Raw genomic sequence first — 26994 nt, forward strand, 5'->3', positions numbered from 1 at the left:
AATTAATTAAAAATCAATTTAAAATTTTTATATTTTTCTTTTATAGCAAAAAATTAATCAAAAACTAAATATTTTTTTTTAATATAAAAACCATCCAAAATAATTCTAAAGTTTCCTTCAAACTTTAAATTTTCAAGAAATACTTCCCGCATATCTTCATGTTATCTTCATTTATCATGTCAATTTTCTCATTTGACACGATTCAATCTACAAAAAGGGATCTTTTTGTAACAACACCTCACTTCATGTTCCTTTTTTACATTGAAAAATATCTAAATTGACCCAAAAAGACGATTTTATTTGTTTATTTACACAAAATCGCCCAACTTTTGTTTCGAAAAGACCATCGAGTGACCTAATTTTCTCATATGTAAGCAAACCTTTTTGGTTTCTCTTCTACGTCTTCATCATGCCATCATCTTGCAACAACTAGTCAATAACGCCCGCCACAAAAGAAAAACTATTTTAATTAAACAAAATTTCCTTCATAATCCATTCTCTTTCATTTTTTCACTCCATCTTTTTATGTTCCAAACGACGTGCTGTCTCGAATATTAAAGAAAAGCAAAAAATAGATGCACGTCAGTCGCACAAAGTAAAAGTTTTTTTTTGTGTATGTTTGAACGGATGATGCATACTTGATTCATATTCTCGCACCAGCAACTAGCGGTTCGGATTAAAAACCAAATCATGTGGGAAATTATTATTATTTCACAATGATAAAATATAAAGAATAACGACTTAAAAATCAATTTTAAAATTCTTGGCACATGTTCAACATATTCGATTCTGTTCCAACCGCAACTCGAACAAGAAGCAAAAAAAAAAGTTGTATCAGTTTTTTGCACTTTTTGCGCTTCAACCCCTCGTTCGGATGCGATGCAAGCAAAAATTGTTCAGTTAGTAGGTGTAAAAATCTTTAATAAAAAACGACGACGACACCATCGCCGACGAACGAGACTGCAGTTCAGTTCACGTTTCTTCATACAGTTTGGAAATCAAGATAAAATAAAGTTAAAAAGCGCGCTGCACACACCCTGCGGATTAAAAAGTGGTCAAATTAATTCCTTAAGTGATTAAATTAATTCCTTATTTTGTAAAATAAATTAATCTAATACCTTAAGGGAATAATTTAACATCTTTTGGAGTTGGTCATCAACAGCCTCAAAAAATTCCTTGAGTGATAATTTTAATTCCTTGAGAGGTTAAATTAATCCCTTGAGAGGTTAAAATTATACCTTGAGAGGTTAAATTAATTCCTTGTGATGTTAAATTAATCCATTGAGATGTTAAAATTATACCTTGAGAGGTTAAATTAATTCCTTGAGAGGTCAAATTAATTCCTTAAGTGATAAAATTAATTCCTCATTTCGTAAAATAAATTAATATAATACCTTAAGGGATTAATTTAACATCCTTTGGAGTTGGTCATCAATAACCTCAAAGAAATATTTCATTCAAGAAGTTAACTTAATTCCTTGAGCGATAAATTTAATCCCTTTAGTGGTTAAATGAATCCCATGGGAGGTTAAATGACTCCCTTGAGATGTTAAATTAATACTTTGAGAGGTTTAACTTAACCTTTAAGTGGTTAATTTAACCCTTTGAGCATTAAATTGAATCCCTTTTGATGTTTCTTGCGACATCGACTAATCGCTCAAGGGGTAAAATTAACCACTTAAGATATTAATTTAACCTCTAAAGGTGTTAATTTAACTTCTCAAGGGATTAAATTTATCGCTCATAGAATTAAATGAACCTCTTGAAGGGATTTTCTTGGGCTATAGATGACCAACTCCAAAGGATGTTAAATTAATTCCTTAAGGTATTAGATTAATTTCTTTTACAAAATAAGGAATTATTTTTTTATTACTTTAAGGGATTAATTTGAACACTTTTTAATCCGTAGGACACAAGAAAACTGAAAGATATTGAATCTTTTATATTTATTTTATTATTTTATATCAATATAGCGCGAGAGATGCTGCGGCGAGAAATTCAACACGAGCCAAACGACGCGACGAAACGGAGGAAGGAAGAAAAAAACTTTTTTTTGCTTGTTTTATCTTAATAAAAATATTTGGTTTTACTCCGAGTTCAATATCAAGTAAGAGGATAACTTTTCTCGCATATTTCATTTTCATAAAGTTATTGATCACAAAAAAAAAAATTTTTTTTCAGAAAAAATTGCACCGAAACATGCACTTGCAAGCTTAAATCAAGTCAAGTCATTCTAACCATCTGTTAAAGCCTCTGAGGTGAGATAAAGTATAATTTTTGTGTCTGTGTACTTTTGCTCGTCTAATATCATAACCGACTCTAATACTCGTATAATCGCATCATATAACAAGATCCCAAGAGAGACACATGTGCCTCTAGTTTTTTTTTACCGTTGTTGTTCGTTTGCCTTTTCTTATCTTCCTTGTGTTGTTGGCTTGTCCGTGCAGTATTTTTTTTTTTTTATCGGAAATCGACTGAGAATACGGCACTTTTTGAATTTACGTTTAAAATGCTTTGCCGCATGGTTGCTCGGGTTGTTGCCTTGGATGGATGGCAAGATATGGAAGTCACTTGTGAGTAATTTTTATACAATGGAAAAAAAAGTAAATGAAATGCTTAAAAAAATCTCTCTTCTCAGCTACATTTTTTTCTGTTAAATTTTGAATTCAAGACGGTACAGAAAAAATTCTTGCAGAGCAATTTTTAAAAGTATTCGCCTGATATTGCTCGAGGGCTTGTTTGCAACTTTCTTCTTTTCTTTAAAAACAACAAAAAAAAAAAGTTTAAAATTGTTCGTAATTCCCGTAATGATTGCTCCAAATGGATGGAGATTCAACTTCAAGACGCTTATCTCTCATTTCTTAAGAAAATTTTGAATTTTTTTCTTTTTTTTTTAATAAAATCTTTGAAAAAAAGATAGAATTTTGTCGTGAATTGCACACCATTGCATCAATAAGTTAAATTTTATGTGTTTAAAAAGTTTGGTCGTTCGATAGTTTTCGCCTAGTTTTGTTGTTGTTCATTCGAGAAAAGTTAAAAGTTTGTTTTTTCGAGTGGTTGGCACGAAACTTTATCGAACTTCTTACACCTTCGCATTATCAAGTCATAATCTGCATCTCGCATGACGTGCAGCAGCAACAACAACATCCGATACAATTTTCTTCCACGAAATTTTGATATTGAACAGGAAAAATTGGGTTTTGTTCATGAATTTATGATTTTTCCTTCGAAAAATTGTCGAGTTTATTTTTTTTTACTCAGAAATAATTTATTCAAATCCCCAAATTAATGTTCCTTCTAAAAACCCCTTTTGCTAGACCAATTATTACAACACACTTTGTAGACACTTGAACGACGAGTGGGTGTCCTTTCACTCGAAATTAGTATTTTTTTCCTGCTTTGGATAAATAAACATTTTAATGAACCGCAATTTTTTTTACCTTTTTCTGTGTTGTTTGTGTTTATTTTATTTAAACGGAAGAAAATCCTCCATTTTTAGAAATATAAAAAAAGAGGAGAAGAGTAAATAACCTAATTTCTATTTTTTTTATAAAAAAAAACTTTTTTGTTTGGTAAAAAACAGATTTGGCTGCCATTTCAACTTTTTAAACCAGTTTTCTGTTTATTTATTTATAGGATGTCTCAACCACACAATTTCAAACCTTTATTCACCTGGATAGTAAACATTGTGGCAAGATCAAAAAAAAATTAGCATGAAAGCAAAAAAAAAAAGGTTGAAACGATACAAAACGATAAATGAATATTAAAGAGTTGTTTTGTGTTTATATTTTTTTTACATCCCATTTTATGTCATTTTCAGGAAAAAATAAACATTTGTAATTTTCGCATGTAAATTTTTGAAAAAAAGATAAAAAAGTGAATCAAAAAGTTTCTCTGTACAAAACAATCAAAGTAGGCACCGCAATTCGTTATGCATGAAGAGTTTCATTTTTGAAGCTGAAATTGAGAACGTTCTGAGTAATTGTTCTCTTCCTTTTCCTGAACTAAAAAAAGGGACAAAAAAAAGTACACAAAAGAAAGGTAATTGTTCAGAAGAAGGAAAAAACATGACAAAGACACAAAAAAAAACACGAAGAAAACCGGAGGAAGTGAAACTACGTAGAAATTTCCGTTGACAAAGCCTCACATGTTACGAACGAGAGGGAAAATTGCAAACTAAACAAAAGGGATTCTCGAAACTGTCACGCATGGCATCGTTATCACAAACACATCACACACACACACGAGCAAAAAGTCTAGAAAATTTTCAATTATAACAGGAAATGTAAATATTGGAGCTGAAGTACGAAAAATGCAGTAGAGTGAAACAAATTTAAATCGATTTTAATGGGAAATGTGAATGACACAACGACAACGCGCGCCGATGGATATATGATAAAGAAGAAAAGAATTCACAATTACTCGACATGGATAATAAAAATCCATGAAGTTGCAGTTTCTCTGAAAGTTGCATGCGATCGTTATTTGATTAATTTTAACATTTATACAGAATGAATGTGGGCTTTAACGTCACCGAAGTGAAAAATTGAACATTTTTTACGCGAAATTGATGGAAATGATCAGGCGATGAATTGGAAATGTATTTTTTGGAAAAATGTTTAATTTAAAAATTACATTTTCATTAATTAAAAACTGAAATATTTTTTCAATGAAAAAAGAATTAAAATTGGTTCAAGTTATCGAAATGAAAAAATCAAATTGAGCTATTGAATTGTAATGAAAATGTAAATTCATGAAACTCATTGGGTTTAAAATTGTATAGTCAAGGAAAAAATTGAAAAATTCTTTAATTTTTTAAGCAGATTCTAAAAATAATTTTTTTTCGTGCATAAATTTTAAATTTTTGTGTAGTTGTGTAGTGTAGTTAATTAAAATAAGAATTTTAAATATTACAAAAATGTTACAAAAAAAAAATAAGAGAAATTAAATAACAAATTAAGAAATTTTGAGATAAATATTATACTAAAAAAAAATTGAAAAATTAAAAAAAAAATTAAAAAAAATTTTTTTTGTTAAAAAATCGAATTTTTTTTTCTAATTCTTTTATTTAAATATTTAAAAATAAAATGATTTATGAAAATTATCAAAATTTAAACTTCAAATTATTATTTAAATTATCAAAAAATTTAAAAGACGTAAATTTGATTTTTTAATTCAAAAATTTATTTAAAAAATATTTTTTTTATATTAATTTTATTTTAATCATTTTTTTAATTAATTTAATTTAATTTTTTATTAAATAATTTAATTTTTTAAAAATTTTAAAATTTTTTTTAAATAAAAAAAAATAAAATCTGATAAAATTTGTGTAGAAACTAAAAATATGTGGTAAAAAAGTTCTGGACATTTCTTTACCACAGAGCACTTGAAAGCAATCCACATGTCCCTTTAAACGAAGATAAATCCATGCAAAAGGAAGATTATCAGAATTTTAATATCCGAAAATAATCTGCATATCTGTCTGTCCATCATCCACAAACACACATCTCATCAAGTCGTTCAAATTCAGACAAACTTCCGTTACCGTCGTTCTTGTCGTCCCTCATAATCGTTCGCTTTTGTAACAAAAATCGATTGAAATTTGTTTGCCAAACATGCAGTTCAAACGATTCAATGATATAATTTGTATGTCAATAGCTTCATTTCGTTCTATCAATATTTCATTTATTCATTAATGATGTAACGACCGTGTTTGCGGTTCGCAACTTGCAATTGATGCGGTTGACATTCTCGACATTTCAATTTAAAATGATTAAAAATTTGTTGCTCCTCCTACAAAATTTTCCTCTTAGATTACATGCTAATTAGTGTCATAAAATCATCCGCTTATTTTTTTGTGTGCATGAGAGAGAGAGAGATGTTAAAAAAGTTTCTGGATGTCTTCTAACTTTTCGCATGTTTCTATACCTACAACTTTATTATTACTTTGGAAATTCTTTCGTCGTTGGCTGCGTTCTTCCATTGAATTGAACAACTTCATTTTTGTTCGTTTCAGACGAGCTTGACATCCTACACACATGCACATACAAGAAACTGAACATTAACAAGTTTATTTCACATTAAATGTCAGTCCCAATTTTATAAAATTCTTTATCTTAACACTTGGCATACGAAATATTTTGACTCCGACACACACTCGAACTCGAGCAAAATGCTTGAAAACTACTTTGCATAATAAGCTTTAACTTTTTCCGTGTAGCTTTCTCGCAAAAATTGAATGAAATTTATATGTGCTTATTATTTGGATGTGAATTAGGGATCGAAAAAATTTAATTTTTTTCAGAAAAAAATTATTTCAAATTATTTAACAAATTTTTCGACTTTTTGCAAATTTCTACTTTAATAAAAGTTTTTAAATTTATTTTGAAAATTTAAAAATTTTTATTTTTTCTCCATGATTTAAATATTTTAGTAATTAATTTTTTTTTTTATTTTTTCAAATTAAATTAATTATTTTTTTGATGATTTTTCATAATTATAAATTATTTAGAATATTTTGAAAAAAAAATAAAAATTTATTAAATTTATTTTTTTTTTTATTAAATTTAACAATTAAATTTATTATTTTTTTTTCTAATTAATATTTTGGGCATATTTTTTTGTTAAAAAATCATAAAAATAACGTTTTTTTTTTTTTTTAAGCAATTCTAAAAAATTTAATTAAAAATTAAATTTTAATTTTAAATAAAATTATTAAATAAAAAAAAAATAAATTATATAAAATCATTGATTTAATTAATTTTTAGTAATTAAATTATATTAAATTTAATTATAAATTACCCAATTTTTCTCAAAATTTTAAAGCATTTTTTTCTATCGTCTTGTTAAAAATTGGTTAAATAAATTATTTAATTTATTTTTAAAAAATTATTATTTTTTTTTTAAATTTAAAATAATTATATTTTTTAAAGGTCCCTAATATAATATATATAATTTTTGTACATGGCAATAGAGTTGCTTGACAACGAGACACTTGAACTATATTTTATTTTACTATTTTGAGCATTGCTGCGACGTACGACGAACAAACTCACATCTATCCAATAATAATCATGGATAAGTGTGGAACAGGAAATAAAATACAAATGAAGTTTTTCACGTTTTTAGGTGTGTGTGTGTTTTTTTTTGCACTGAAAATGCAATTTTCTGACATCTAACAAAAAAAAGCGAAAAAAACTTTTTTTTTGTGTGCAGTAGCTTTTGTATGTGACGATAAAATAAAACGTTTATTTATATTTTTTTACACTGATGACATTTATGAGAAACTCTTTCAGTGTTAATTTAAAACTACTCATAAAACACTTTAGAGACGCATTTGGCGTCAAGTTTTTTTCTGCATGGAATTCTTTGAATTTTTTTTTATTTTTCTCTTCAGATAAAAAAAAATATTAAAATCCCGGACAAAGTTTTAATTTTATTTATAGAAAATTATTTATCCGGTCAACCCGTGTCTTGTCTTGTTTGACGTCTCTCACAAGGCACCTTTGTGAAAACCCTTTTTCCGTGATGTTTTTAATAACAATTTTGTTGTTTTTCTTTTTTTTTTTTTTTGCTGTTACAAAATTACTTTCTCTTTCGCCGCGCACTTATTACATTATACAAGAGGGAAAGCGCAAAAACAAATTTTATAGCTAATAAAAATTCTAAGCTCATCCGCACGATGATCACGACCGACCAAGTCAGACAAGCAAAGTAAACACAAAGAGATTTATAATGACTGCTGGCCAACAACGCGCGTAAAACAACAAGACCGAGCGAAAAATTGTTTGTATAACGGAGAAACACAGAAAAAAAACACATTATTCCATTATCATCATCATCATTTCTTACCTTTGTAATGTAACATAAATAATTCAAGCCTTCCATACACTTTTCATCCACTTTCTTGTTTTTTTTTTATTTATTTTATTTTTTTGGGCGTTCTTTCCTCCTTCCTTTTTTCTATTCTATTACAAGTTTTTTTTGTTTATTTTTTTTTTCGTTAAGAATGTTTTCACTTTGCTTTGATTAAACTGCCTCACTACTATACAAAATGCACCACAGAAATATTTAATTTAATTTATTTCTCAAGTTTTTTTTCTGTCACAATTTTTGCGAGATTTAATCATAATAAAAATTTTTCTTTGAAAAGGAAATTTAATAATATTTTGTCACTTTAATTTTTTTCTCACACTTTTTTATTTATTATTATCATTTGTTATTTTATTTTTGTTATTTTATTATTATAGCCTAGATTGGTGCTATTTTTAGGAATTTTATGATTTATTTGTAAACAATAATAAATTTTTGTTGATCGTCACAATATTTTACGAATATTATTACCGTAGCTGTCCAAAAATTAATCGATTTTTATATCATTTCAATTAAATCAAGGATGTATGCTATTCATCAATAATGTGCCGCAACGTGCTCAATGCACAAAATATGCTGAATGACGGCAGATTTCCAAACCCTAAAAAATAACAATAATATTTTTTTTTATTATTATTCATTTTTTGTTGTGATATATTTAGTAGTGTTATTGTTGGGAGGAATTTTTCGGATAGAACAGAATTTTATTTTATAAAGAAAAAAAAAGAAAAATAAAGCATTTTTAGAATATTTTCCTGGCAGGTGATGATAATTTTTTTTTTGTGAAATTTCATGAATTTTTAAAAATTATTAAAAAATTTTATGAAATGTTTTTTTTTCATATTTTAAATAAAATTTTGATAAATAAAATATTTATTTAAAAATATAAATGAATAGAAAATATTTAAAAATATTTAAAATTATTTAAAAATTTTTGAAATTTATATGAATATGTATGGTGAATTTTTGAACAGTTTTTTATAGAAAAATATTATTTTTAATTAAAAAATTGTAAATAAAAAAAATAAATTTAAAGTAAATAAAATAAAATAAATAATAAATAAAAATTTAAAATAAATAAATTTAATTTTTTTTTTTTTAATTTTTTTCATCCAAAAATTAAATAAACGCAAAAATGAGAAAAATAAACAAAATTTAAATTTTTACAACAAAAAATCTCACTGAAAATCGAGAAATTGCCCATCAATTTTCATCTCTCAACTATGTCATCATTGGCGTAAAAAAATATTTCAACGCAAAAATATTTTCAAGTATCATTCAAATTCATACTCATGTTTGTAAAAAACGATAAAAATTCCTCACATATCCCCAAAAATACAGCAATGTATTTTGATATCCCCATTCAGATGCTCATAAAATGTGTCTGTCTGTCTATCGAATGAATGGTTACCAGGAAAACATCCTTTGCAATATTTATCAATATTTTTCAATAGAAGACTATTTGGATGATCATTATTAGAAGCTTACAAGACTTCAATAGAAAAATTCGAGAAAGGGCAATTTTAATGATTATAATCCGGCTCGTCACTCAAAAAAAAAATTGTTGAGCAAAAAAAATCAATTTAACGTGACCTTTTTATTTTATTCTTTGTTGAGTACCCGCGTAAAAATTGTCTGACCACCATGCGACAACAAAGACAAAAAAAAAGTGCGAGAGAAAAAAAAACCACCATCGCCAGTATTATAAAATAAATCTGTTATTGTCAAAGGAATACAAGCAGGCAAAAATATATTTCAGCAACCAACAAAATTAACCTACATTTTATTATGTAAATATTCACATTTTTCATTTCTTTCGTCGTTCTCTTCGTGTTTTCATTTATTTTCTCGGGTTTTGTGATACTTTTGTGTTATTATATTATTATTATGTTTGGCATTAAAATATGTTTTTATTTTTTTTTTCTCTGTGTGTCGAGTTACGTGATGTCTGTCTGTCTCTCTTATTTATATTTTTTTCTTTTTGTGTCAATGTTGATCACAATTTCACAAAAATTTTGCACAATTGAAACTTTTTTTTTCTTCTCGTGTGTACACAAAACTCACGAATTCCAATGAAATAAAAATTTGTGAGGAGGGTTATGAATTTTTCTTAACTAAACATTTTTTTTGCACCCGGAATTTTTTTTATGAATTAAAAATTTTTTTTCACCAAATTAAAATAAGTTCGATTTTAATTTTTCAAATTTTTGTATTTGCTTAAGACTCCGTGATAATAAATTTTCCCTTTTTTCTTGCAAAAAAGCAGAATTTTTCACGACGCCGAAATATACGTTCTAACCGCGTGTTGGTTAAATGACAACTGGCCTATATTTCCTCGCATACATTCCGTTAAAAGTGATTCTTCTTTTGCCAGTCTTGCGAGTACGTAAATAATGTGTGTTTTTGCACGGTATATACGAGAGTGCGATAACACTCATCCATAAGTAAGGCAATGGAAAGATAAACTGCCTTGCCTTGAGTGGTGTCATATTATACATTTTCCGTATTGAGGTAGGCAACGAGGATTCCAGCGACAACAAAACGCATGCGTTGCCACAAGAAAACAGTAAACATCAGGAACTCACCCGGAATGGAGGGGAAATTATCAGCTGATAACAATTTTCGGTATGTATGCAAAAAAAAATTGTGTAAGGAAATTTATTTATCGAATTAATTCGATTTCGACCATCACATAAAATTCATTTTTTTTAATTACGAATAAATTTGAAAAAAATTCCTTTAAAAATTTTTCTTAGGACATTCAAACAATTTAAAAAAAAAAACTTTTCCATAAGTACCGGCTTTTCTCGAAAAATTTAATAATAAAAATTAAGAGCTTAACAAGTACTTGAAGTTAGTACAAGTTTCTCTTCTTAACCTTTTACGGCACAAAAAGTTAAGCCTTTTAACAAAATTCCTTCGTCTTATAAAGTCTGCAATTTTTTTTCATGTTGAAAAAGAACATTACGGAGAAAAATGAAACAAAGCTTCCAACAAAACATATTTGAGGTGAAAACTTTTTATATTTCTTTCGTACTTTTTTTTTCTTTATTCTTTTTTTTTCATCGCGTCGCCTCAGACTCTGATGGAAAAAAAAATATATTCGCATTTTATTTACTCAACTACATTTTCCGCAGACTGTTGTAAAATTTTCTGAAAAAAAAAATAAAAAATGGAATTTCATTTATGAAAAAATTCTTCTTCTTTTTATAGTTTGATAAATATAATATGATGAAATATTTTGCAAAATAATTCTTGTAATTATTTTTAGTGGTTTTTTTTTGCAGAAAATTTCGTCTTCGTCGAATGTCAAATGATGAGAGTGGATTAACAAAAATCCATTAGAGAAGATTATGCGACGCTTGTTTTGTGCTTTGAGAGTGAATTTGTCTCTGCTGTAAAATTATTAAATGTTTGTAAAGTGATTTTATGACAAAATTTTAATTATTTGCGAATCTTGGTGACTTAAATTAATGAAATTAATTAATCAATTTGAATTTAATTTTATTTTTTTTAATTAATTAATTAAAAATTTAATTTTTAATTTAAAAAAATAAAAAAAAAATTTATTTAATTTTGATTTTTTTTAATCAATTAAAAATTTAAAAATTTTTCTTTAATTTTTTAATATTATTTTTAATTAATTATTTTTTTTAAATTAAATGTTTAATTTAATTTATTTGATTTTAATTTAATTAAGATATTCAATTTAATTTTGTTTAGGTATTTTTTTATTTAAAATATTGACTAATTTAATTAAAACTTTTCAACATTATTTTTCATAAAGATTGAAAAAATTTTATTAATTTATTAAAAAAAAAAATGTTTGAAAATGTTTAAAAATTTGTAATATTTTACTTAACTCAATTATGTCTTATCTATTTGAAAATCAAACCAAAATTAAAAATTACAGCACATTAAATGGCTGTAAACAAAGCAAAACATAATCAAAATTGGCATCTCAACCGCAATTTTCGAGAAAAATATGCAACAAACAACGAAAAAAAATGTCAGCAAATTGCACATTTGTCTCAATAAAAGAAACGAATATAAAAATGAAAACATTTCCCAACTGTTTTTCGGAATATAAACTGTCTATTCCTTACTTTGCTATGCACTTTTATGAGACAATAACATCTAATATAGTCTGAAGTGAGCAATTTTGTATTATAAAAATCCGATGCATATTTGAATATTATCACAGAATGGAAAATAGAGACACAGAGAGATATACAAAATTTTATGATAAAGGCATAAAATATGCATATTTGTGTAACTGGTGATAATAATCGTTGTTATGGGAACAAGTAAAAGGGACATGGAACATGACAAACAATAGAGGAATTGAAACACACACACACAAAGCACTTATCACGTGACGTTCCGTAGAAAGTGGTCGGTATGGATAAAAACATATCAAGGAGCATTATTATTATTATTGCACACAATGTTGTCGCTTTCTGTGTGCCATTGTTTGTGCGTGTGTGTATTTTGAGAAGAACATAAATGTTTGCAAAGCAATAAATCAGACATTCATTCAAATGTTTAAACATTATGTGAACGTTTGTTTAGATTAATGTCATAATTGTAACAATGTTCTATTTGTCTTTGGATATCTCTTCTCTCTTTCTTTTTTAGAAATAAATATCTCCGACATATTTTCAACACACAAGTGGTTTAAAGAGACTTGTAGCTCTTGTTGCTGCTATTGTTCTCGTTGTTGTTGTTGTTGTTGTGATAAACTCTGATGATGCGACGACGAATGTAAGGAAGTAAGCAAACAGAGATGGAACAATAAACTGTTCGAGAGAAATTCGGATGGAAAATCGATAGAAGGACATCTCTGAGGAAGACTTTATTGTCTTTAGTTCACAAATATTTGATAAAAGGAGTTTGTTGTGCAATTTATTGGCGTTGAAATTTTCATGAATCGAAAAAAATTAAATTTGAGTCCATTATGAGTTTATTTTACATCTTTATTTTTTTCAATTTTGACCCAGTGTACATTTAAAATTTACATCCCAAAGCATATTTTGAATTTTTGACCCAATGTACATTCTGAATTATCATACCAGTTGCTATTTTTTGTTGTTTTGATCAAAAAATTCTAAAAATTACGAACCATCAAATATTTTTAAGAAATTCCCAATGCACATTTTGATTTTTTTTAGCCCATTGCACATTTTGTATTATCATACCAGTTGCAATTTTAACTTGTTTTGATCTAAAAACTTCATAAAATTGATCTATTTAAAATTTCAAAAATTTTTCCCAATGTACATTTTGAATTTCTTAGCCTCATATACATTCTAAATTACCTTCAAAGTTGCTTTTTTTGTTGTTTCGATAAAAAATTATTAAAAATTTTGACCTATGAAACATTTTAAAAATTTTCCCAATGCACATTTTAAAAATTCTAACCACGTGGTCAATTTTTTCTTTGAAATGCGACAAAATTAGGTCTTTAAAATATAAAATTAACACTTTAGTTTTTTAAAATTAAAAACTTAAAATTTTTTTAAATAATTATTTTTATATTATTTTGAATAAAAAAACTATTACCTAAAAATTATTAAAAAATCATCTATTTTAATTTCAGATTATTAAAAAAAAAATTCCTGAAAAATCTCATTCCTATCAAAATTTTGGACAAATAAACAAAACCCAAAGTTTACATTGTTCAAAATAATCAAAAGTTTTACGTTCTTCATCTTCTCTTGACATTTTATGAGATGAAATGACACGAGAAACTTTTCTTGTTATCACAAGTGAATGGAAAGCACGTGACGAAAAAAGGACATTCAACGTCATTTTATTGCTAAGGAAACGGAGAACGGACAATCGTCATTTATCGCACTTGACTTTGAATCGATTTCCATAGAAAACTTGAATAATGAGGAGTTTTTCCGCGTGAAACCTGCACGCTCGACTGCACTTTGCAATAACATGAATATAGCGCTCCATAGCAACCGTTGTGTAAACAAACAAGCGTCCTTCAAGTTTTTTTTTTCCTTGTTTGAACAGTATTTCATAATAATTTTTTTCTTAGTTCACGAAGAATTTTTAGTTCAGTGAGTTCTTTGTAATAATTTTTTTTTAATATTAATTATGTCAGAAACAATTTTTTTTATTTATTTTATAGGAAAATATTGAAAAAAAATGAGCTTTGATTTGGATGATCCTTTGGGCGATTTGCTCAGCGATGGCAGTAACGACAGTTTTTTCGGAGAAACACCCAAAAAATCGACCGTTAGTAATACCAACGAGTCGTCTGGTGCTAAAAAAGAGGTAAAAGTAACGACTTCCACGCCAAAAAATGACTCAAAAAGCAAAATGGACGAACTTTTTGGCATCAAAGTTAACGAAGAACCGAAATTTTCGGATGTTTTTGCACCTCCTCAAAACCAAAGCAGGAAACGAAGATCGTTGACACACCCCGAGGTACCCCAAAGATGAGCCGAAACCCAGAAAAGCCACTTTTGAGCACTCAATCAGCGGGTTCTCTATTGAAAAAGTCACAAACCTTCGACAAGGACGACGATATTCTGTCAGATTTGGGTTTTGACGTGAATGTCAAGCCAAAACAGCAAAAATCTCACTCGAAAGCGAGCATTTTGGATGACATTTTGGGCGTTAGTGAGACTCCAAAAGCAGTTCCTCGTCCCAAAACTGTAGGAGGAGGTCCGTTAACAGCCAAGGAAGACTTTGGCGTACGCCCAAAGACTCTCGAAGGTACAAAATCTGCTCCGGAAATGCCAACTTCGAACAAGGAAATTTCGCGCCAATCGACAATCACGTCAGAAATGGACTCCAACATGTCGGAAAATACCGTTTTGGGGGGTTATGTGCCAAATAGTCGACGTCAAAGTGGCAGGAGACAATCATCGATGGCGTTAAATGATCCACTTGGGCTCTTTTCGAAGCCGGAAGAGACAAAAACAGCAACAGAACCGACTCTTCCTCCCGCGAAAACTGTTGAAACGAAAAAAATTGAAGAAATTTCAAAAGTAATTCCCGTTCCCGCACCGCGTCAGGATCAAACAATCGACATCGACAACAAAGCACAAATCCTGGCGATAAGCGCTTCGGAGACAAATAACGCCCTCGCCAGCTTAAAACAACAGGAAATGTCCTTGGCTGTCGCGGCACAAATGAAAGCGCAAGAAATCGCCTTGACGGACATGCAACAACGCCAAGAAACGCTTTTGCGCCAACAAGAACAGCAATTTAACGAGTTGCTGCAGAAACAGCTGCAACGACAAGGAGCTCTCGAGGAAAACATCAAACGACAACAGGAACGCATAAATGCTCACATTAATCTCTTAATGACACAACCGGCAGCTATTTACGCCAGCGACACACTTCACGGGGACGCGTCAAAGAAAAAAACGAAATTTAAAGCGGAACTATCGACAACAGACGACAACTCCTCGAGCACATCTGACGACGAGAAACACAAACCGGCATCCGATTTGGCAGAGTTGAAGTCAGAAATTAAACAATTGGAGCTGGAAAAACTCCGTTTGGAGGATTTGTTGTCGAATATCAACGCGAATCACGAAAATGAAATAGTTTTCATGGAAAATAGTTACAAAAAACAACTAAAATTACTCGAAGAATCCCTTCAAAAGACTGAAACCCGCTTGCGAGCTGAAAACAAATCACTTCAAGACTATTATTTTGCCAAAATCGACGATATCGAGGCCGAAAAGCAACATTTACTGGATGAGAGTAAGGCGAAAATCAATTCTGCCAAGGAAGAGTACGAGCGAAACATCAAAGAAATCCGTAAAAAGTACGAAGACGACTTGCAAACGATGGAACAGAATTACAAAGACATGATACAAAACATACGACAATCGAAATTATTGGAATTTTCCGTTGTACAGGAAAATGGTAATTATCTCGAGACGTTACGCAATGCCTCGAAGGTGCTGGAAAATGCAAATGAGGGATTAGGGACATTAAAAATTGATTTGCATGAGAAAATTGAAAAGGTATGTTACGAGAAAGAGTCGGAATTGAAGATGCGCGAGCACAAAGTCGAACAGGCGGAGAAAATTATGCAAAAAGAGCGGGAAAATGCGGAAAAGGAGAGAACGAGGCTTTTGGAGCTCGTTGCGAGTTTGGAAATTAAACTAGGATCGTTGGAACAAACAGCGAACGAAGACAATTGGAACGTGAAACAAAAATTGACAGCGTTGGAAGTTGAAAGAGCGGCATTTGAACGTGAAAAAGCTTTCATGCGAGATCAAATAACGCGGGAACAGAAACGATTGGAAGTGAGTTTCAATTTTTTTTTCAAAAAATGTTCATAATTTACAATTTGAGAATTTTTTTATTAAAAATAATAAATAAATTATTATTTTTAATTAATTAATTTTTGAAAATAAAAAAAAAAATTAAATAAAAAAAAATTAAAATTAAAAAAAAATGAAAAAAAAATATATATTTTTCAAATTTATTAATTTACTTTTTAAATATTTTTTATTTAATTAATTAATTTGAAAAATTAAATAAGAAAATATTCTCTTAGTTTAATTATTTAATTTTAAATTCAAAATAAAAAAATATTAAAAATTAAATTAAAATAAAAAAAATTAAATTAAAAAATTTTTTTATTAAAAAATTAATTTAAAAAAAAATAATTTTCTAAAAATTCATTAATTTATTTTTTTATTATTTAATTATTAATTTTTTATTAATAATTAAAATCATTAATCGTTTATTAATTTTTTTTATTTTTTTTTTTTATTTAGGCCGCTCCAAATTTTTTTCTATGTTTTTGTCCCCTGCCCCATACCAAATCTCAACGTATATACCAAAAAAACAACTAAATTTTTCTTTAATGACCAAAAATTGTTTAAATTTTGTCATTTTGTATGAAAAAGTATTTCAAAACTTTTTTTTTTTTATTTTGCCCCCCCCATTTTGAAAAAATTGTTTTGGGACAAAAACATCGTAAAAAATTTGGAGCGGCCTTAATTAATTAATTTCAAAAACTAAGAAAAATAAATAAAAAAATGTTTTTTTAAAGCTTTATTATTATTATTTTTTTTTTATTAATTTATTAATTAATTCAATAATTTTTTTTTAATTTTAGGAAATGAAACAACTTCAAAGCTTGGAATATGATCGCACAATGAAACAAATTGAAGAAGAACGGATGAACTTGATAACGGAAAAGGCGAAAATCGAAACAAATTTGCGTCTTCAGAAACGTCCCGACACTCACACGTCCCGCGCAGAGATCGAAGCTGCACTAAAAGTTGCCGAAGAAGCAGGTCGTCAAGCTGACATTGAACGTGAACGACTAATCGACGTTCAGCGTCAATACGAGACAAAACGACGAGAATTATCAAAAGAAGAACATTCGATGCGCGCAAAACAACTTGAACTTGAAGAGGCGATCAACGTTGCCAAAGCAAAAGAGGTAAGAAACTTTCTCATATTGTTAAAACTTTATCTCTTACTCCAAACAAACTTTTTTTTTAACTTTTACAGAAAATGGCAGAAACTTCCCTAAAGAACGTAAAAACACTCGAACGCAACATCCTCATCAAACTGCAAGTTTTGCAGCGACACAAGAAGGAATTGCACGAACGCGAGTCAAAATTGTCAATCGAAAAACTCAATTTGAGCAGGGAACGAATGCAACTCGACAACGTGCGTCGCAAACAGCTCGACAATCGGTGCAGTCTATGCAAAATCGGCGAAAAGTCCATGGAGATATCGAATTTGCTGTCGACAACGACGCCAAACGACAACATTCCGGAACAAAATATCTTCGATACTGCCGACGATGACATTGACGTCGATCTGTCGCTGAACAAGTTGCGACACGAAAACGAGGCGAGTAACTGGGAAATTGACTTGAATGGTGTGCCGAACATTGGAGATGCGTCAGATAACTTGCTCGATGCGGATTTGCTGTTGCTCAAATTTGATATACTTAACTCGTCGATGTCTGTGCCGAATATGGCGTTTGAGTGAGCGATGAGAGAGGGAAAAGTTTTCTTTTTGTAAAATTATTTGAATATTTGTCGCTTTTTAGATAGACCGAGACTGTAGGATAGAACAAATTGTTTGTTTAACTTTAAACTTTTTGATAAAGTTTTAATAAAGGACAATAAATTTTGTAGAAAACGAGTTATTTGAAGAATTCCGTGTTGTTAAAGCGTAAATTTTAAACGATATTTTTTTATAATTTTATTAAATATAAATTTATTTTAGTTTTATTAAAATTATTTATTTTATTAAAATTTTTATCGTTTAATGTTTTTAATAATTTATTCAAAAAATGTTTGTCCATTTATTTTATTTTTTTAATTTGCTCTTTTTTATATTTTTATATTCTTTTTTATTTTTTTTATATTTTCTCAAAATAGTTTTTATCAAAATTTTTAATTTTATTTTAATTAATTTTTTATTAATTATTAAATTATATTAATTTAATTATTTGTTTTGTTTATTATTTAAATTTTATTTTTTTTTAAATACATATTTTAATTTTTTTACTTTTCTATTTTCTTCAATTTTGCAATTTTTTACCGCATTTAGAAGAAAAAAACTGAAAAAAAAATTTTCCTTTGACATAGTTTTTACCGCATTTCGAAGAAAAAATGCGGTATTAAACTCGACTTGTCGTGTGTGTGTGTGTGTGCCGGTGGATAAAAATTTGCAGAGAGCTCTAATTTAATTTTTAATTTTTGCTAAAAAATTGTGAAAAAAAATTTTCTTTGACATAGTTTTGTTTTGAAAACTAAATCAAGAGAAAAACTGAATCAAAAACTATGTCAAAAACTGTGTCAAAGCAATTTTTGTCAAATCTTGCTCCAAATGGATAAAAATTTGTCAGAGAGCTTTAATTTATCATTTTTAATCATTTTTTAACTCAAAACTGCTAAAAAATTGAAACTGAAAAAAAAATTTTCCTTTGACATAGTTTTGTTTTGAAAACTAAATCAAGGCAAAAAACTGTGTCAAAAACTATGTCAAAAACTGTGTCAAAGCCATTTTTGTCAAATCTTGCTCCAAATGGATAAAAATTTGTCAGAGAGCTCTAATTTATCATTTTTAATCATTTTTTAACTCAAAACTGCTAAAAAATTGAAACTGAAAAAAAAATTGTTCTTTGACACAGTTTTGATTTGAAAACTCCTTTGACATAGTTTTGATTTGAAAACTAAATCAAGGCAAAAAACTGTGTCAAAAACTATGTCAAAAACTGTGTCAAAGCCATTTTTGTCAAATCTTGCTCCAAATGGATAAAAATTTGTCAGAGAGCTCTAATTTATCATTTTTAATCATTTTTTAACTCAAAACTGCTAAAAAATTGAAACTGAAAAAAAAATTTTCCTTTGACATAGTTTTGATTTGAAAACTAAATCAAGGCAAAAAACTGTGTCAAAAACTATGTCAAAAACTGTGTCAAAGCCATTTTTGTCAAATCTTGCTCCAAATGGATAAAAATTTGTCAGAGAGCTCTAATTTATCATTTTTAATCATTTTTTAACTCAAAACTGCTAAAAAATTGAAACTGAAAAAAAAATTTTCCTTTGACATAGTTTTGTTTTGAAAACTAAATCAAGGCAAAAAACTGTGTCAAAAACTATGTCAAAAACTGTGTCAAAGCCATTTTTGTCAAATCTTGCTCCAAATGGATAAAAATTTGTCAGAGAGCTCTAATTTATCATTTTTAATCATTTTTTAACTCAAAACTGCTAAAAAATTGAAACTGAAAAAAAAATTTTCCTTTGACATAGTTTTGATTTGAAAACTAAATCAAGGCAAAAAACTGTGTCAAAAACTATGTCAAAAACTGTGTCAAAGCCATTTTTGTCAAATCTTGCTCCAAATGGATAAAAATTTGTCAGAGAGCTCTAATTTATCATTTTTAATCATTTTTTAACTCAAAACTGCTAAAAAATTGAAACTGAAAAAAAAATTTTCCTTTGACATAGTTTTGATTTGAAAACTAAATCAAGGCAAAAAACTGTGTCAAAAACTATGTCAAAAACTGTGTCAAAGCCATTTTTGTCAAATCTTGCTCCAAATGGATAAAAATTTGTCAGAGAGCTCTAATTTATCATTTTTAATCATTTTTTAACTCAAAACTGCTAAAAAATTGAAAAAAAAATTTTTTTTTAACTGAAAAAAAAATTTCCTTTGACATAGTTTTGATTTGAAAACTAAATCAAGGCAAAAAACTGTGTCAAAAACTATGTCAAAAACTGTGTCAAATTTGACATAGTTTTGATTTGAAAGTGTATGAAATTGCAAAAGGGTGGAGTACGAAAATGTGACTTGAGGAGTATGAAATTGTAAAATGAGGAGTACAAAAAAGCGTAAAACATTGAAATGCGGTATAATATGTCGTTCTTTAGACGACTACTTCCTCTATTTTTTAATTTAATTTTTCAGAATTTTTTCTTAAATTTGCTTTCAATAATTTTTTATATTATTCATTTATATTTTTTTATTTTATTTTTTGAAAATATCTTATTTAATATTTTTTTTAATATTTTTGATTTTTTAATTGAAAAAAAAATATTTTTTTTATTTCACGAAAAAATAAATCTAAAAATATCAAAAAACCGATCTAATGATATCAGAACGAATTATAATTAATATTTTTCTATTTTTAATTATTTTAAGTTGAAATTTATAATCCTTAGATCGATCGTTTTTCATAACTAATTTAAACTTTTTCCTCACAAAAGTCAACTTTTCACCAATTTTCATGAAAAATGCTCAACACGTGCTTTACTTTCTTAATTTCTTACAGGAAAAAGACATCAATCCCTTTGATTGACTGTCTCATGTTTAATTCATGTTCCCCCTTTTTTTATTAAGTCCTAAAACGACGTCGACGACGAAGAATTTCTTCATTTTCATTCCGGTGACCTGTTTTTACGAACATCATTAAAGCAAAACCGCAATTTATATTTATGCGTTGCTATAAAATCATGACACAGGTGGCGACTTTGCAATAGTTCGCATACGCTTTTAAAGTAAATTTATCGCACCTTCTAAACATTCAAGCTCCCCTTTCCCTTCTTTCGCACTGAAACTCAATACAATAATTGATGGTTATCGCAGACACACACACACAAACACTCACACATTTAATGTGTTAATAATTCACATGTCAATATAGCCTTAAACCCTTTTAATTGTAACTTTATGCTAATTTATAGAGCGCACTGGCAGGCAATATCAGCACCTTACTGAATCGCGCGCAAACAGACAACACAAAACAACAAAGGCAATAATAATTATTTACCATTACGACGTCATGATTGTCTGTAATTAGCATCATCTGCTATCGCAGGTCCAGCAATTAAGCGATGTAATTGTTCTGCTCCGGTCATTTCCCCGGAAAATCAACGAAATTTAAAACACTTGCAGCATTTCCATCAAAAATATTAATGTGACTTCTTTGATAATGAAACAAAAAAATCCTATCCAGAAAAGTTGGCTACTACTCGGAAACAGAAAAAGAGAGAAAAAAACATTTTATCAAATCTCATGAATAATTCATGCGGAATTGGCCTCCTCTCACTCTGTTTCGGCTTGAGTAGTATGGATTTTCTAAATCTCAACGCAGACGACGAAGTGATGAAGAGACTGATGAAGAGAGTTTACGACCAGTGTGCCATAAAAATATTTGTTGAGAAAGGTATGCGACACGTCACACACACACACACGCATCACGGAAAGCGAGACAGAAAAAGGGGACCTTATTAAAAGTTTTTGGGCGGCTTCGTAAGCTACTGCGTGTTTTTGTCTTGTTTATGTATGGGGATTAGTGAACTTGTATTATTAGTTGTTTGGTGTGTGTAAGCGTTTGTACAAATATTACAGATAGGGAGGATCAGTGACATGATGAGCTTTCATTTAATGGTAAGAAATTAATATTTTCTTAAGAGAAGTTTATTTGACATTTATTTGGAAAATCTAAAAAAATTAAAAAATATTTTTTATAAATTTAATTTTATAAAAATTCGAACCAAATTTTGATTGTAAATTTTTAAATATTTTTATAAAAGATAATAAAAAATAAATTTAAAAAATTTTTTTAATAAATTTAATACAAAAATATGCTTAAAAGTTCTTAAAAAATTTACAAATTTAGTGAAAAAAAAAAATTTTAAGTTTGATTTTTCTTAAACAATAATCTAAAATATTTTGGATTTCAATTTCAATCAAGAAAATTTTTTTTAGTAATTAAATTTTTTTTTTAAATTTTAATTAAATTTTTTCAATCAAGAAAATTTTTTTTCTTGATTGAAATTACCTCGGAAATTACTTAAGAGAAATAATAATTTAAAATTTAAATTTTCGAAATTAATATAATTTAATTTAAAATTTAAAATTTTCGAAACTTTTTATTATAAAAAAAAATTAAAACGAAAAAAATTCAAATTAAGAGGTATTAAAGCGACTTCAAAATTCATTTTTTTTACATTTTACTTTTAAGGTAAAAATGTTTAAATAAAAAATATATTCATCGAGATTTTATATTGTTCAAAAAATCTCTATGATTTTTTAAGGCCTTAATTATTTTAATAATTAATATTAAAAATTACTTAAAAACTAGAGATTTTTTTTTAAATTTTAGAAAAATTGTTCGTTTAAAATTTAATAAAAAAAATAATTAAATAAAATTAAATTTTTTTCGTTTTTAAAATTTTAATAAAATATTAATAATAATATTTTTGAAATTTTTAATTCATATACCTAATATAAAACAACTTTGAAAAATTTAAATAAGGATTTAAAAAAAAATTAATAAAAAAAAATTTCGTGCCATAAATAAGTTTCAAAAATTAAATAAAAAATTCTTTTTGTCCTGTCTATTCTTCACATTCTTCGTTACGAAAAAATAACTGAAATAAAGAAAAAAAAACTGAATATAATTTGGATTAAGGCAAAAACAAACGTTTGTATTACTGATGAAGAAGACAACATCGGCAACTCGCAGGAAGAGGTCGACGAAGAAGAAGAAAGGTTGCTCACAGAAACAAACATGTACAAAATATTTACATTTATTTGCTTTTGCGATGATGATACAAATTATCATTTTCTCTGTCTCTCGTGCCACGCTTCTCTCTGACTCGAAGCAGAATGAAAATGTATCACTGCTCGGCTCGTGAAATAACAATAACAATAATAATAATATGGTAATCATCAGTTTTCCACGCGCCGAAAACTAAAATATTTGATGAAAATCCATCGTACGCACACAGAGTTCATTTTCAAAAGCTAATGAGTTTATGCAAACAAAATGAAGGTTCATTGCTTCCAGAGCATATTTGTTTAGATGATTAAACGTTTGCATTTGCCGAAAACTGATTGTTCGTTTCGTTTTAATGAACAATCGAAATTCTCAAATACGAGAATTTATTACAGCAACAAAGTAAATTTCCTTCTGGGAATAATCATCAACGTACATTTGATCGTAAATTGCCGTGCATTCACATCACGATCGCTAGATATTTGCTTAATTCTTATCATATCTCCGTTCCATGTAATAATAATAAATAATAATAACTCTTTCATCATTAGCACTGTTTATTCATGAATTAGCATGCCTGATGTGCCAATCAAGGCACAAAGTAAACACAAAAGCCTTAAAGAATATTTTTTGGCAAGCGATGAGTGATTACCGTTCACGTTCGCGATAAAATGTCGTTTGTCGTCGAATTATGTACAAAAAATAACTTTAATAACATTATTATTGTGCTATCATTAACAAAGCAAACAAGTAAATACGGAAGTTGTTTATCACAGTGATTGATTAGGCAAGTGTTTATGAAATTGTGTGAAGAGTCTCAAATTGGATGACGGAGAAGAAGAAAGTGAAGTTTACATAAGAAAGTCATAGAAAATTGTAAGTAGACTTTTTTTGTTGTATTAAAAAAAAATATTTTAGAATTTTATTTAAAAATTATTAAAAGAATTTTAAAAAGATTATTTAAAAATTGAATAATTATTTTTTTAAATTAAATTTTATTCAAGGAAATATTTCTTTTTTGAAAAATAAAATTAGGAAAGTTTTTTGAATTTAAGTGTTGAATTAAAAAAAAACAAAAGTTATTTTTTCAAAGAAATTTAAATTTTTGAATAAAATTCACAAGCAAATTATTAAAATTAATAAAAAAATCCTGTTTATTTTATTTCTAGCAAAAGAAAAGACAAGTTTTAAACTAAAAAAAAAATCGGTACCTAACAAAAAATAAATTAAAAAAATTTTTTTTTTTATTTAAAAATTAAAAAAAGAATTTTAAAAATTATTTAAAAATTGAATTTATTTTTTTAATTAAATTTATCATCAAGTGTTTTTAAAATTAAAAAAGTTTTGAGAAATTTTTTTCAATAAAATTCACAAAAATATTTTTTTTTATTTCTAGCAAAAAAAAGACAAAAAAAAAAAAAAAATAAATAAAAAAATTTTTTTTGTACAAATTAAATAAAAAATTTAAATAAATTTTTTTAAAAATTTAAAAAATAAATTTAAATAAAATTTAAAAAAATTATTTTAGGAAGCTCCTTCAAATTTAAACAAATATATTTAATATTTAAATTAAATACAATTAATTTTAGATTTAATTAATAATTTAAACCCATTTAAATCAAAAATACAATTAAAAAATTTTATTAATTTTTTTTTAATTTTTCATTCTCTCAAAAAATCACTCTCTTCACAATTTTTTACTCAAATCCATAACTCTTTGGTGTCCCATGACACTATTTTAAATCATTTTTAATGACTCTCAAAATTAATTGAAGTAACAAGACACTTGTTTCATTTGTACTTACTACCACACACTTGACAACATTACCAGCTAATCACTTGAAACTGCAAACCATTGCACTATTCGATACAAAATTGTCTTCTATTGCACACTTGAACTTCTCTCTAAACATTTTTCCATTTAAATTAATGCATTTTCAAGTGTAAAGAGTCCTTGACCTATGTTTATATTTTGTGTTTAAACAAAAAAAAAAAATTTTTTTTGTAACATTTTATTATCTCGATGAGTGTCATGTTGTCTGAGCACTTTTATTTTGTTGGGATCTAAAATACCATTCAAGAGCAAATGTGAGGGAAAAACATTTAAAAATACTTTTTTTCCTTTTGGAAGTAAAAATATTATTTTTTGAACAATTTATTGTTGCGATAAATCATTTGTTTGGTGCTTCTTCGTCTTCTTTATGTGCCTCTCGTGGTTCTTTCGGAACGCAAAAATAAAATAAAAACACTTGACTGACGATATATTACGAAATTTCTGTTTTTGAACACACACACACACATGAGAAGAGAAGAGAAAAGGAGTGAAAACACATTTGGAGAACTCTGAACTAATGTAACATTTATTTATATGTTTTATAGGTGATTTGTTCGAGAAAATGTTTTACAAATGTGCTTACCGAATGCAATAAAGAGCGTTCTTTTGCACACATTATGCACTTTCCAAGTGTCATTTATTTTGTTTTTCATGCATTTTTTGCCTTTAATTTATTTATTTTTAAGATTGAGTGACGGCGCGGTTGCTCGATGGCTTGAAAATAATCAAAGTTCTGACAAATGATTCCGAGAAACTGTCTTTGGCGTGACACTTTCGGAATTGGAATGCGGTTGCAAGCAGTTAAATTGGATTTTTCCTGATCCTGCTCCCATGCAATTACTCTAATGGCAAAAATATCGGACATATTTTCATCCGTTTCTCGTAAAAAACCTCGTTGCATCCTGATTATTAATACATTTTGCGACGCACGCTACATCCGAAAGTGCTTCATTTGCATAACAATCATAATAATCAAATATGCATGTTTTGTCTACCTCGTACGCAGTAGATTAGTAATAAGAGTGCAACATGCCCGTTCTGGCATTTTATCAGGCAACGTATTCCGAAAAATATTGTGTATTTTGTGCGTGGAAGATAATTTAATGGCGCAACGCGTGGCGTGCTGTTTACACACAAAAAAACGAGGAATTTAAATTAAATGCCAAGCTAAGCAAGCACGGAAACGAGGAGCGAGAGTGTTGTTGTATACAGCCAACAATTGGGTAAATTTTAGCTCATCTACTCAAAACTCATATATTGTTCACCCGAGGATAGGGCAGCAATGTAATGTTCGTGTGTGCCTGCAATCATTCCATCCGACCGAGAAAAACAAAGAACATTACGAAAGTCCAACTCTCGTCTCCTCATTGTTAATACATATTTTCATTTACAACATTTTCGAGTGGAATACTTGTGAAGCAAAAGACAGATGTACATAAATAAGATAACCGAAGCAACAAAGCATGTTTTGTATGTTTAAAATTAAGAGTACTTGTGAAGGGATTTTCAATTTTTTTGAACATTTACCTGATTTATGATTTAATTTTTAGTTTGTTATTCTAATCAGTTTTTAGATTTTTCATTAAATTTTATTAAGTTCTTACTTAATTTTATGAAAAATGTCAAGAAAATTTAAAAAAAACTCGAAAAAAATTAATTTTTAAAATTTAAAAATAATTTTAATGATTGCTAAATTTAAATTAAATTTTTAAAATTAAAAAAAAAATATTTTTTTTTAAATTAAAATATTTAATATAAATGAGAAGTAATAAATAATAAAAATAATGAGTAATAAAAAGTAAATAAAAAAATAATAAAATTTAAAAAAGCATATTCCATAAAAAATTAATGAAATTTAATTTAATTTAATTAAATAGAATAAATTAAACTTAATTTATTTGAAAAAAAAAAATCAAATTATGTAGCTATTTTTATAATATATATTTTTTAATTTAAAAAAAATAATTTTTTTTATTCTTTAGAATTATTTTCTGAGAGAATTAATTTTTTTTTTGAAAAATTTATGTTAAAATTGCTAAAAAAAATTATAATATTTTCAAATTTAAAATTTGTCAAATATTTTATTTATTTTTTTTGTTTTTGGAGAATTTGGAGAATGTTTTTGAAAAATCTTGTATATATTTCTTTTTATTATTATTATTATTTATTTATTTTTTTTATTTAGATCATATGAATGAATTTAATTTTACTTCTATCAACGTTTCTGTAATGTATTGTAAAAATACAATATTTTAATATTAAAAAAAAA

General features: G+C 27.4%; 1 protein-coding gene across 1 annotated transcript; it reads left to right on the forward strand.

Moving 5' to 3' along the window:
* The first annotated feature begins 14031 nt into the window (after positions 1 to 14031).
* Positions 14032 to 17865, forward strand: LOC134837661 (cingulin-like protein 1). The gene is made up of 6 exons (XM_063853044.1): positions 14032 to 14229; positions 14286 to 14502; positions 14551 to 15225; positions 15274 to 16154; positions 16976 to 17305; positions 17377 to 17865. Exons 1-6 carry the CDS (start codon positions 14032 to 14034, stop codon positions 17863 to 17865), a joined length of 2790 nt encoding a protein of 929 aa, XP_063709114.1.
* The last annotated feature ends 9129 nt before the right edge of the window (positions 17866 to 26994 follow it).

Source organism: Culicoides brevitarsis, chromosome 1, assembly GCF_036172545.1.
Source record: "Culicoides brevitarsis isolate CSIRO-B50_1 chromosome 1, AGI_CSIRO_Cbre_v1, whole genome shotgun sequence".
Classification (NCBI taxonomy): domain Eukaryota; kingdom Metazoa; phylum Arthropoda; class Insecta; order Diptera; family Ceratopogonidae; genus Culicoides; species Culicoides brevitarsis.

Coding starts and splice junctions, on each gene's coding strand:
- LOC134837661 (XM_063853044.1), top strand. CDS start 14,032: ATGAGCTTTGATTTGGATGATCCTTTGGGCGATTTGCTCAGCGATGGC. Junction 14,230..14,285: donor ACGAACTTTTTGGCATCAAA/GTTAACGAAGAA, acceptor AAACCAAAGCAG/GAAACGAAGATCGTTGACAC. Junction 15,226..15,273: donor ACCGGCAGCTATTTACGCCA/GCGACACACTTC, acceptor CGAAATTTAAAG/CGGAACTATCGACAACAGAC.